Below are 8,815 nucleotides of genomic sequence, written 5' to 3'. Positions count from 1 at the left end.
GGGTAAAATTCCAGCAGCTGCAGCAGCCGCAGCAGCCGCTTTCTCCAGCAGAAGGCTAGTCCTCTGAGCCAGGTAAGCGCCAGCCTGGGAAGGCTCGTGGTGGCTGCTTCCAAGAACCAGAGACACCCTGGACATGGGACTCTCCCTTCACTGCAAGCTGGCCTGTCTCCTGAGAGTACTGTGGTGGGCACAAACTCGGGAGCTGCTCTTCTAACCAGATTGACTTCTTTCAGAAGGGCTGCTGCTGGAAAAGACACTGTCTACAGACTGTGCCATTTGGGGACTTTTATTTTGGTGGGGGGAGGAGGGGCAGAGCAAATCTCTAATCCTCCCTTCCTTACATAACAAATCCAAACACTACTATCTCTGGGATGAGAGGCCAGGCCACCAGACAGTAGTCTGTAAGGGGAAGGGTTACGCAAGAAGCCAGTTCAGGGTTTTCCTTCAGAAAACAGAAGGGCTCAGAAGAGGGTTTTGCATCTGAAAGCATGCAAGAGAACAATTAGAAGCTCTAAACTAGCTGTTTCCTGGGGCCTAGGGAGAAAGAACAAGAGGAGCAGGGATGGGTGGGAGAGGGAGTAGGGGGTTTGCCTGGCCTAACAGAAGCTGTAGCTCTAGGTCACAGAATAAAAACAAATGACCATCCTGGTGTATCTGGTGTGGTTTCTGGCAGCTCCTACTGTGAGCCTGAGTCCAGGAGGCCCCTGGACAGACACAGCTGGAGTGGGTGGGGGTAGTTGGGCATCTCTGACTAGGCAAGGGGGTTGTCCTGCCACAGAAACGCCCAGAGACCCTGGACTGAAGGAAGCCTGGCTGTAAGGGAAAGAGGGATCTGGGTCTAGCACCCAGCCCCAGCTTCCCCAGAGATCCCTTCACGGAGAGCCGAGATTTGCCCCTCTCCCGCCAGCAGGGACCTTGCTCCCTGTCAGTCCCCAGCCAGCCCTGCCGCTGGCGGAAGCATGAAAAGGAAAGACTGGAGACCTGGAGCCGTCGAGGCGAGAGTCCCGAGCAGCAGACCGGGCACCAGCACGGCGCGGTGGCTCGGGGGACGCCAGACCTTCATCCCCATCCCCTCTGTCCTCCCCACACTTACCAGACACCTCAGAGCCCGCTCCCATAGCCCTTCCTCGCCGGGCAGCGCCGAGATAAAAGGTAGAAAAGGGAAAAAAAAAAAAAATGGAGGGAGAAAGTTTTCTAAAACTAAGAGTTTACAAAGGAAGGGCTGAAGGAAAGGAAATGGCAAAGAAAGCAAGGAGGCGAGGAGACGAGAGAGGCTGACGCCTCCACCCCTCCCGCGCGGGCGAGGACCCCAGGCTCCCTGGAAGCTGCGCCGAGCGCCTTCCCCGACCCGCCTCGCTGAGGGTGGCGGCGGCTGATCCAGCCCGCACAGCCTCCCGAGAGACCGAGGGGAGAGGGTCGCAAGAGGGGGCTTTCTTTCCGGACCGGGCCCGGGTTGCCCCAGCTAAGGGCTCAGCCTGGATCAGAGCCACCGTCCCGAGCCTGTGTGTGCCCCCTGCGTGCGTCCCGGTGTCTGTGTGTGTGTGTCTGGGCGTGTGTCCCCAAGTGCGGGCGCCAGCCTGTCTACGTGGGAACAGTGCTGGCGTGGAAGGCTCTCGGCGCCGGAAGGATTTTTCTCCGGGGTCGTGGAGGATGGCGAGGAGCTCGCGAGCCGCCGGGAGCGGTGGGAACCAAAAAGGAACGTGCGGGCTGCAGGGCGCCGCCGGGGTGGAACAAGCCGGAGGTCCTGGGGACCCAGCGCTCTTTTTTCCTGAGCTCATGGGCGCCGGGTCTGAGGCGACACGACGGGTCGGGGCGGCAGCAGGCCGAGACGAGGCCGGGGCTTGCCTGCTGTACGAGCTCGCCCTGGAGGCTCCAAGGTCCCGGCCTCCTCCGGTGCGCTGCCGGTTCTGCCTGGGTCTCGCCTCCGTGCGCCACGGGCCGTTGGTGCTCAAATACTGGGTCGGTGCACGGACTGACAGTGCCTGCGAGGGCATCAGTGCGGGCGCATGGTGTGGGTGTCTGTGTGACTGTGTGTCAGTGTGTCACTAGGACCGTGTCGTGGAATTGTCAGCTTCTCGGAGACGCAATTGGTCACTCTGAACTGGCCTGTGTCACCATATCGTCCTGGATGCAGCGTGATGGTGTCGGTCACTGGGCTGGTGTCTGCGTCTCTGTGCTTTGAGGAAGGAACACCAATACTTTGGAGTTTTCGACCCACTCCAGCCCAGAGACTTTTCTCCCACAGAGTCCAGGTGACTCTAGAGGTAGAGGATGCCAGTCGGCTTGGGATGACTCCAGAGGGAGGCAAGCCTCCACCGCATGGAGCCGTGGTGTTTGCCCCTCAGTCTCCAGAGTGACGCAGCCGGATTTCTTTCAGCGTTCCACCGAGACCTCTTTCGTCCCAAAGGGGATACGCTTTGTACATCAGAGTGTGCTCTTATCAAGTTCTGTGCATGTGCACTTGCACTCACAATTACCCGACTAATCAAACCCCCTTGCTCCTTCATCCGTGTACACCCAGCAGAATTACCCCACAGCCAGAGTCAGCAACCATCCTCCTCCCAGATCACACCCAGAGCCTTTCCTGCCAGATACTTCCTTGAATTGGTGAAATAAACTGGGCCGTGGAATTTAATTCAAGCTAGAATCTCTGACTTTTCTCCTGCTACACACCACCAAAGTGCTATTAAATGTAAATTACTCCTGCTATTATTTGCATCCTGACTTTTTGGATTTATCCCCGTCTTTTCGAGACCCCTACCCCTATCCCCAGGCCTCCAGGGACCCAGGATCTTTTCCCTGCTAGTTTCACCCTCCCCTTCCTCTCTCAGGTTCTTCTCAGCTTTTGTACCTGGTCGGGGCTCTGCTGTCAGGTCTCCTGCATCTCCTCATTCGGGTCCTGAAATTCCGTGTTAGGAACTCCAGCCAGAGAACCCAGGGCTGGAAGGCTGAGTCTCCCAGACTGCTGATATTGACTCTAGGGAGATCAGAAACCCCTTGGAACCAGCCATTGCCAAAGAAGCAGGGAATTCTGGAGTTGAGGACAGAGGTGTCTTACTGTGACTCTCAGTGGTGTCTGAGGCCGACCCTGTGTTATAGATGGGATTCCAAGGAGGCCCAGAGGGGTTTGGGGTGACCTATGTGGGTGACCTTACCTCTCCTAAGAGTCTGGAAAAGGAAAGGTTCTGGGACCACCTCCCAAGTCAGAATGCCTTGGCTCCAGTGGGAGCTGCCATGCCAGAACAATGCCCCAAACCCCCTCCAACTCACGATTTGAGGAGTCACTGAAATCCTGAACCGGCCATGCCGTGCCCTTCTGTGGGGCTGAGGGCTCCAGGCCTGAGTTGCAGGTGTGCCCTGGGCGCAGCACCCCCAGAAAACAGGTCTGCATGGAGGGGCTTCCTATCTGAAGAGTCTTACACCCCAAGACCTGGTGCTGGATTCCACCTGCTTCCACGAGCCCAGCGGGGAGGCCGGGAGGCCTCCACTCAGAGCAGGCATCTAGCTCCGGGAGGCTCCGGCTGCTCTCACGGAGATGCACTGGGCAGGAGAAAGTTGAGAGCCTTGCAGCCCAGGCAGGAGGACCAGAGTGACAGGGCAGCTGAGCCTGATTGCCATAAAGAGCCTGCATCCCCATTAGGGTGGCAGCTCCCGGCATCCTGGGATCAGATCGGCCAATCTCTACCTCAGAGCCGGCAGGCTAGCAGGCCAGTCCTGATGCCCAAGCCTGAAATCCCCACAAAACTGGTGTGTGCCCCCTCTGGGCTTCACAGACCGGCTCCTGACCGGGGTCTGTACCTAGGGCAAGAAGCAGAAAACACATTTGAGGGTCACATACACGCACACTCACACACGCAAGGGAGAGAGGTGCTCGGACTTGGTCTGTTTCTCCATCAGCCAGGGGGATGGGAGTGCCCCCAAATCGGTGCAAATCTTGAAGAGACAAGAGAAGAAAGCCAAAGTCAGGCAAACGCGGAGTCTTCTAAATAAACACCATTTCCATGGTTTTAATAAGCAAAATAGGAAACCATTTTAATAACCAAAAAAACAGAAACCAGTCTGAATAAAACTACAATAGACTAGGTTTTAATATTTTCATATCATAAGCAGGGTTTAAAATTGATCCCTTATATTACATGAAATAAAAACAATTTCTGTTGCGGCAAATTTGATTTCAACACAGTTGAATCCGTAAAAACCGAAGCTCGTTTCTGATGCAGGACGAATATCCACAATATTTAAAACTGCAAGCACCATGCGGTTCATACAATCTTGTTATTACTGTTAATTTATCAACTAATACAAACTCAAAAACGCATCTGGCCAGCAGCGCCAGCAATTTCAAATGGGAACTAAAAAATATGCTTTCATTTTGGTATTTTTGTCAGTGCAACTTAAAACCTTTTACTGACCTGCAGGACGAAAAGAAAGTAATAATAAAGAAAAACACCCAGATCTTCCCTATAACTACTACACAACTGAAGGGGGGGCACCACCAATAATTCGCCCGCTATCTCAAAAGCAGGGAAAGAAACACACATAACTTGTTGGTCTAAAGAACACACTTGAAAGTTGCAAAATTACTTGCTAAGGTTGAGCTTCCGGTACTTTCTGAGTGTGGTGGTTGGTTCAACCCAAGTTCAGGTCACCACTGGGCAGTGTTGGGGCTGGCATCTCCGCTCATCCTAGGAGCACTGTGGACCCAGCAATTTGTGCAGACCTGGAGCGTTGCGAAGGGACACTCGTGTGGTTCTGGTTGCAATAAAAAGCAAACAAGAAGATCTGTTTTTTTCCTTTCTCGTTAGGGATGTCAGCCATAAGACAAGGTGGGAGCCAGGCGGCTCCCAGCCTCGGGCTTGCGTTACTCCACAGCTGCCCTGCCCTGGTACTTGGAGCTGGGGACCCCAGTCCTCTTTTCTTTCCCTCAACACCAACAAAATTGAAAACTAAATCAGGAGGGAAAAGAGTACCGAATGGGGGCAGGGTAGGGGGAAAAAACATGCAACTTCCAAGGGTGCCCCAAGACAAAGTTGTTTTCTGATGCAAAATGCCCAGAACTTTTTTTTACTTACACACAAAAAAAAATGCTATAATAATAAACCCAAACAAAGACACTCAGCTTGCTGCCATGTTCTCTAGGCGGTTTGGCGGGGCGGGTATTTACAAGCCGACAGCCGGGACTGATACCCGACAAGCAGCCACCGAAGTTTCCGAACTGCGATCCTTTCTCACTCAAAGAAACAAGGGGGTTATGATCCATGATCAACAACATGCTAAAGTTAAACAAGAAAATGGTACAAAATAGAAATTATTACCATACATGTCCAGCATGCAGGATTAATATTTTTAATGCAGATTTTCGTATTTTTTCTATATAATCGAGCAGGCAATAAAACTGATGAGATTTGCGCGCAGAACGTCCTGAGGCCCGCGTCTCGAGGCTGAGAGCCAGTGTTCTCCGGACCCTCGACAGACAGATCCGTCTGCCCTTCCTTCCTTCCTTCGCTCAGCCTCGCCTCGCGCCTGATGGGACGCCAGGGTTCCTCTCGTCTCCTCTCCTCGCTGCTCTCTTCCTGGGCTGGACTGCGCTCCTGGCCGCAAGGCAGAGGCCCCGGCTTAACGCGCAAAGTTCAGAAAGCCCGACGGCCTTGGCGACTCCTCGGGACTATGCCTTGCCGCCCTCCAGCCTGGAGAAAAGTTGCTCCGGGACTTCCCACCCCCTCTTCTCTCTCTGGCTCTGCTCGAGTCTGGGAGGCGGCGCTGGCGCGCACCGCTTTCGCCTTAGCCAAGGTCCCCTGCCTGCCCGCGCGCCCTCCTGTCGCCCGCGTCCCGCGCGCCCTTCCTCCCTCTCCCTCAAGTCAAACAGGTCAAGGCTGGGGCCGTGGCAGGGACAGGGTCCGGGGGAGTCCGGAGCTGGGGACATAGGACGGGGAGTCCGGGCCGGGGCAAGGGCGGGGGCCGGGACCGGCCACGACTCACAGAAAGAACTCGGGAGAGGAGGGGTTGTCGCTGGTGGAGCCCGCCTCCCTGAAGCCGGAGTTGGCGAGTTTCTCGCACTTGACCTTGTAGGCGTCTCTTTCGCGGGCCAGCCGGGACACCTCCTGCTTAAGCTGCTCCACCTGCTGAATGAGCTGTGTCTTCTCATTCTCCAGGTGGTGTTTCTGCTGGACGCGTTTATACCTGCACGACTGGGCGTAGCCCCGGTTCTTCAGGGTCCGCCGCTTCTGCTTCAGGCGGATCACCTCGTCCTTGGTGAAGCCCCGTAGGTGGCGGTTCAGCTCGCGCACGGACATGGACACGAGCTGGTCGTCAGAGAAGCGGTCCTCCACGCTGCCGCTACCGCCGGCCGCTGTCGCCGCGGCCGCTACGTGCGGCCCAGGCCCCGGGTGGCTGGTGGGCAGCTGCTGCGCGGGGCTGGCCGCACTGGACGGTGGCGGCGACGGTTGGTGATGGTGGTGATGGTGCGGGTGCGCGTGCGGGCCCAGCTCGTCGTGGGCCACGCCGGCGCCTGGGTACGCGTGGTGCGGGTGTGGGTGGTGGTGGTGATGGTGGTGGTGCGCGCCACGGAAGCCGTCGAAGCTCTGCAACGGCTGTGGCACTGGGTGCGAGCCGATGAGCGCCTCCACCGCGTCCTCGGGCGTCAGGTTGAGCGCCTCGGGGTTCATCTGCTGGTAGTTGCTCGCCATCCAGTACAGGTCCTCCAGGTGGGTCTTCTGTTCGGTTGGGCTGAAGCTGGGCGACGAGGGCACCGAGCTACATGGCGTGCTGAGCGGGGTGGACGACACCGAGCCGGCTGGCTGCAGGCGCGTGCAGGGCCGGCCCGGGCGCTCCGCGCGCCCCAGCGGCTCTTTCTTTACGTCGAACTTGAGCAGGTCGAAGTCGTTGACGTACTCCATGGCCAGCGGGCTGGTGGGCAGCTCGGGCCCCATGCTCAGCTCCGCGGCCATCGCTGACGCGAGGCGCAGCCGCCGCTGCCCGGAAAACTTTGCGGCCGGCCGGGGCGCGCCGAGCCGAGAGCGGGGGCGAAGAGTGGCGAGCCCGGGAGGCGGGGAGCCGAGGGCGCAGCGGGCCGGGGCTGCCGGCCAAGCCTTTGTCTGGGGACGCGGCTGCGCGCCGGAGAGTCCCGAGGCTGCCTGCGCCGCCCCAGAGCTCGGGGCTGTGGCTGCGCCGGGGCCGGCTCGAGCCGGGAGGGGTGGAGAAGCAAGCGGGGCGCGCGGCTGGGCGGAGGGGAGGCGCCGGGCGAGCGCCCGCCGCTCGCTCTCTAGTTCTCTTGCTCTTGGGCTCTCGCGATCGCAGCCGCTCGCAGCCCAGCGGTGCAGCTGTGCTGGATCCGGCGCCGCCGCTGTCTTTTATCGCCTTCCGGATGTCACCCGGGCGCGGGGGCCCGAGCGGCCCAGCGCTCTGGCCAATGGCTGCACGGCCCCCTCGGCCCGGCGGCGCTGGGCGGGGCGCGCCTGACAGCTCCTCCGCCCCCCGCGTCAGCTGACTGGCGGCCCGAGCCTCCCGGGAGCCGCCGAGGCTTGGCGGAGGGCTGGAGCGGAGTGGGACGGCCGGTCCGGGCCCAGCCCCCCACACCCTCCAGGTCCCGGCCCCCGCCCGCTAGCCTTCGGAGCGCGCCCCCACTCCAGGCCAGGCCGCGGCTTCCACCCCTTCGTGCGCTCTCCTCCCTCTTTACCCTTTGCTCCCCCACCTCCAGCCCGTGTCACCCCCAAGGAGGCTCAGAATGAGAGCCAGGACGACACTTCTCGGGCCCTTTGTTCCCAAGCGTCCCCCGCCCAGTGGGGGACGCTCCGTGTGCTGCGCGGCTGCGGGCCGTGTGAGTGTGTGTCGTGCATGGCTGTGCTTCTGCGGGTCTGCGCATACTGTGTGTTGGGGGTTGGGGTTGGAGCTTCAAGAGTTGTGTTCAAATCCAGTTCAGCTTCAGGGGACCGTCCTTGGGCCAAACAGGCGCCGTTCCCCTTCTGGCGGGTGCGGTGGCCCAGCCCTGAGCTAGGAATCCGCTGGTCCCGCCGCTCCCCCGCGCTCACCCCACCCGCAAATGCACAAGATGAAGGGAGCGGGGAAAGAATCGGCCAAAAGGCTCTAAATCCCTTTCCCCAGCCAGACGCACGGAACCCTGAGCTCCCCGAGGCTTGGGGCAGAGGCCAGCCCAGGACGGTGCTGCGGCTAGCTCTCGGCTGCCGGGGAACGGGCCCTGTTTTTGTTTGAACGTTTTGTAACGATTAAGCAGATCCCGGCGTCAGTCCGCCGCGGAGAGGCTCAAACAGGCATAAAGTGCGACCCCAAGTGGCCACTGTGCGCAAAGGCGCGGCGAAGCTCCCGGCCCGTTGCCGGAAGGCAAGGACCGCGCTGCGGACCCAGCTGGGTCTTCCTACCTGGCCCAACCCAAGCCAGCCCAGAATATAGGCTGTGTGCACCGGAGCCCAGGACAGTTTTCCCTAGAGCCACGCACTGGGTCCTGTCCTCGGACGCGGAAACCGCGCCGATCGCCCCCCACGAAAGTCTTCGCCCAGCTCTTGCGGGGCACGGGCGGAGTGCCCGTCGGCTGCTCCGGGCGCGGGAAAGTCTAGGGCCGAGTTAGGCCAGTGGCCGAAAGCGAGAACACCACAGCGAGGGGGCCCAGGTCTGTCCGATGAGAAAACTTCCTGGAGCGCAGACGGGGAGCCCGGAGTGCACCGCACTAGGCATCAAGACAGGGCTCCGGCGCTGCGCACTCTTCCTGCTCTGGTCCAGGATGGCCGAAAATAAAAGGTTATTCCGAAACCCCGGCCTGGGCGCAGAAACCGGCTAAATCGCAAATTCGCTGTACCCGGAG

The 8,815-nt window shown here is 59.3% G+C and overlaps 1 protein-coding gene across 1 annotated transcript; it reads right to left on the bottom strand.

The window, feature by feature from the left end:
• Positions 1–3,987: 3,987 nt before the first annotated feature.
• Positions 3,988–7,288, bottom strand: MAFB (MAF bZIP transcription factor B). Its single transcript, XM_004430398.3, has one exon. It carries the CDS (start codon positions 6,945–6,947, stop codon positions 5,976–5,978), a length of 972 nt encoding a protein of 323 aa, XP_004430455.1. The 5' UTR covers positions 6,948–7,288; the 3' UTR covers positions 3,988–5,975.
• Between the last annotated feature and the right edge of the window lie 1,527 nt (positions 7,289–8,815).

Source organism: Ceratotherium simum, chromosome 21 (genome assembly GCF_057802395.1).
Source record: "Ceratotherium simum simum isolate JZ-2026a chromosome 21, ASM5780239v1, whole genome shotgun sequence".
In the NCBI taxonomy this organism is placed as follows: Eukaryota; Metazoa; Chordata; class Mammalia; order Perissodactyla; family Rhinocerotidae; genus Ceratotherium; species Ceratotherium simum.
This window is presented reverse-complemented; position numbering and strand designations above follow the sequence as displayed.

Excerpts from the sequence above, each read along its gene's own strand:
- MAFB (XM_004430398.3), bottom strand. The coding sequence starts at position 6,947 with ATGGCCGCGGAGCTGAGCATGGGGCCCGAGCTGCCCACCAGCCCGCTG.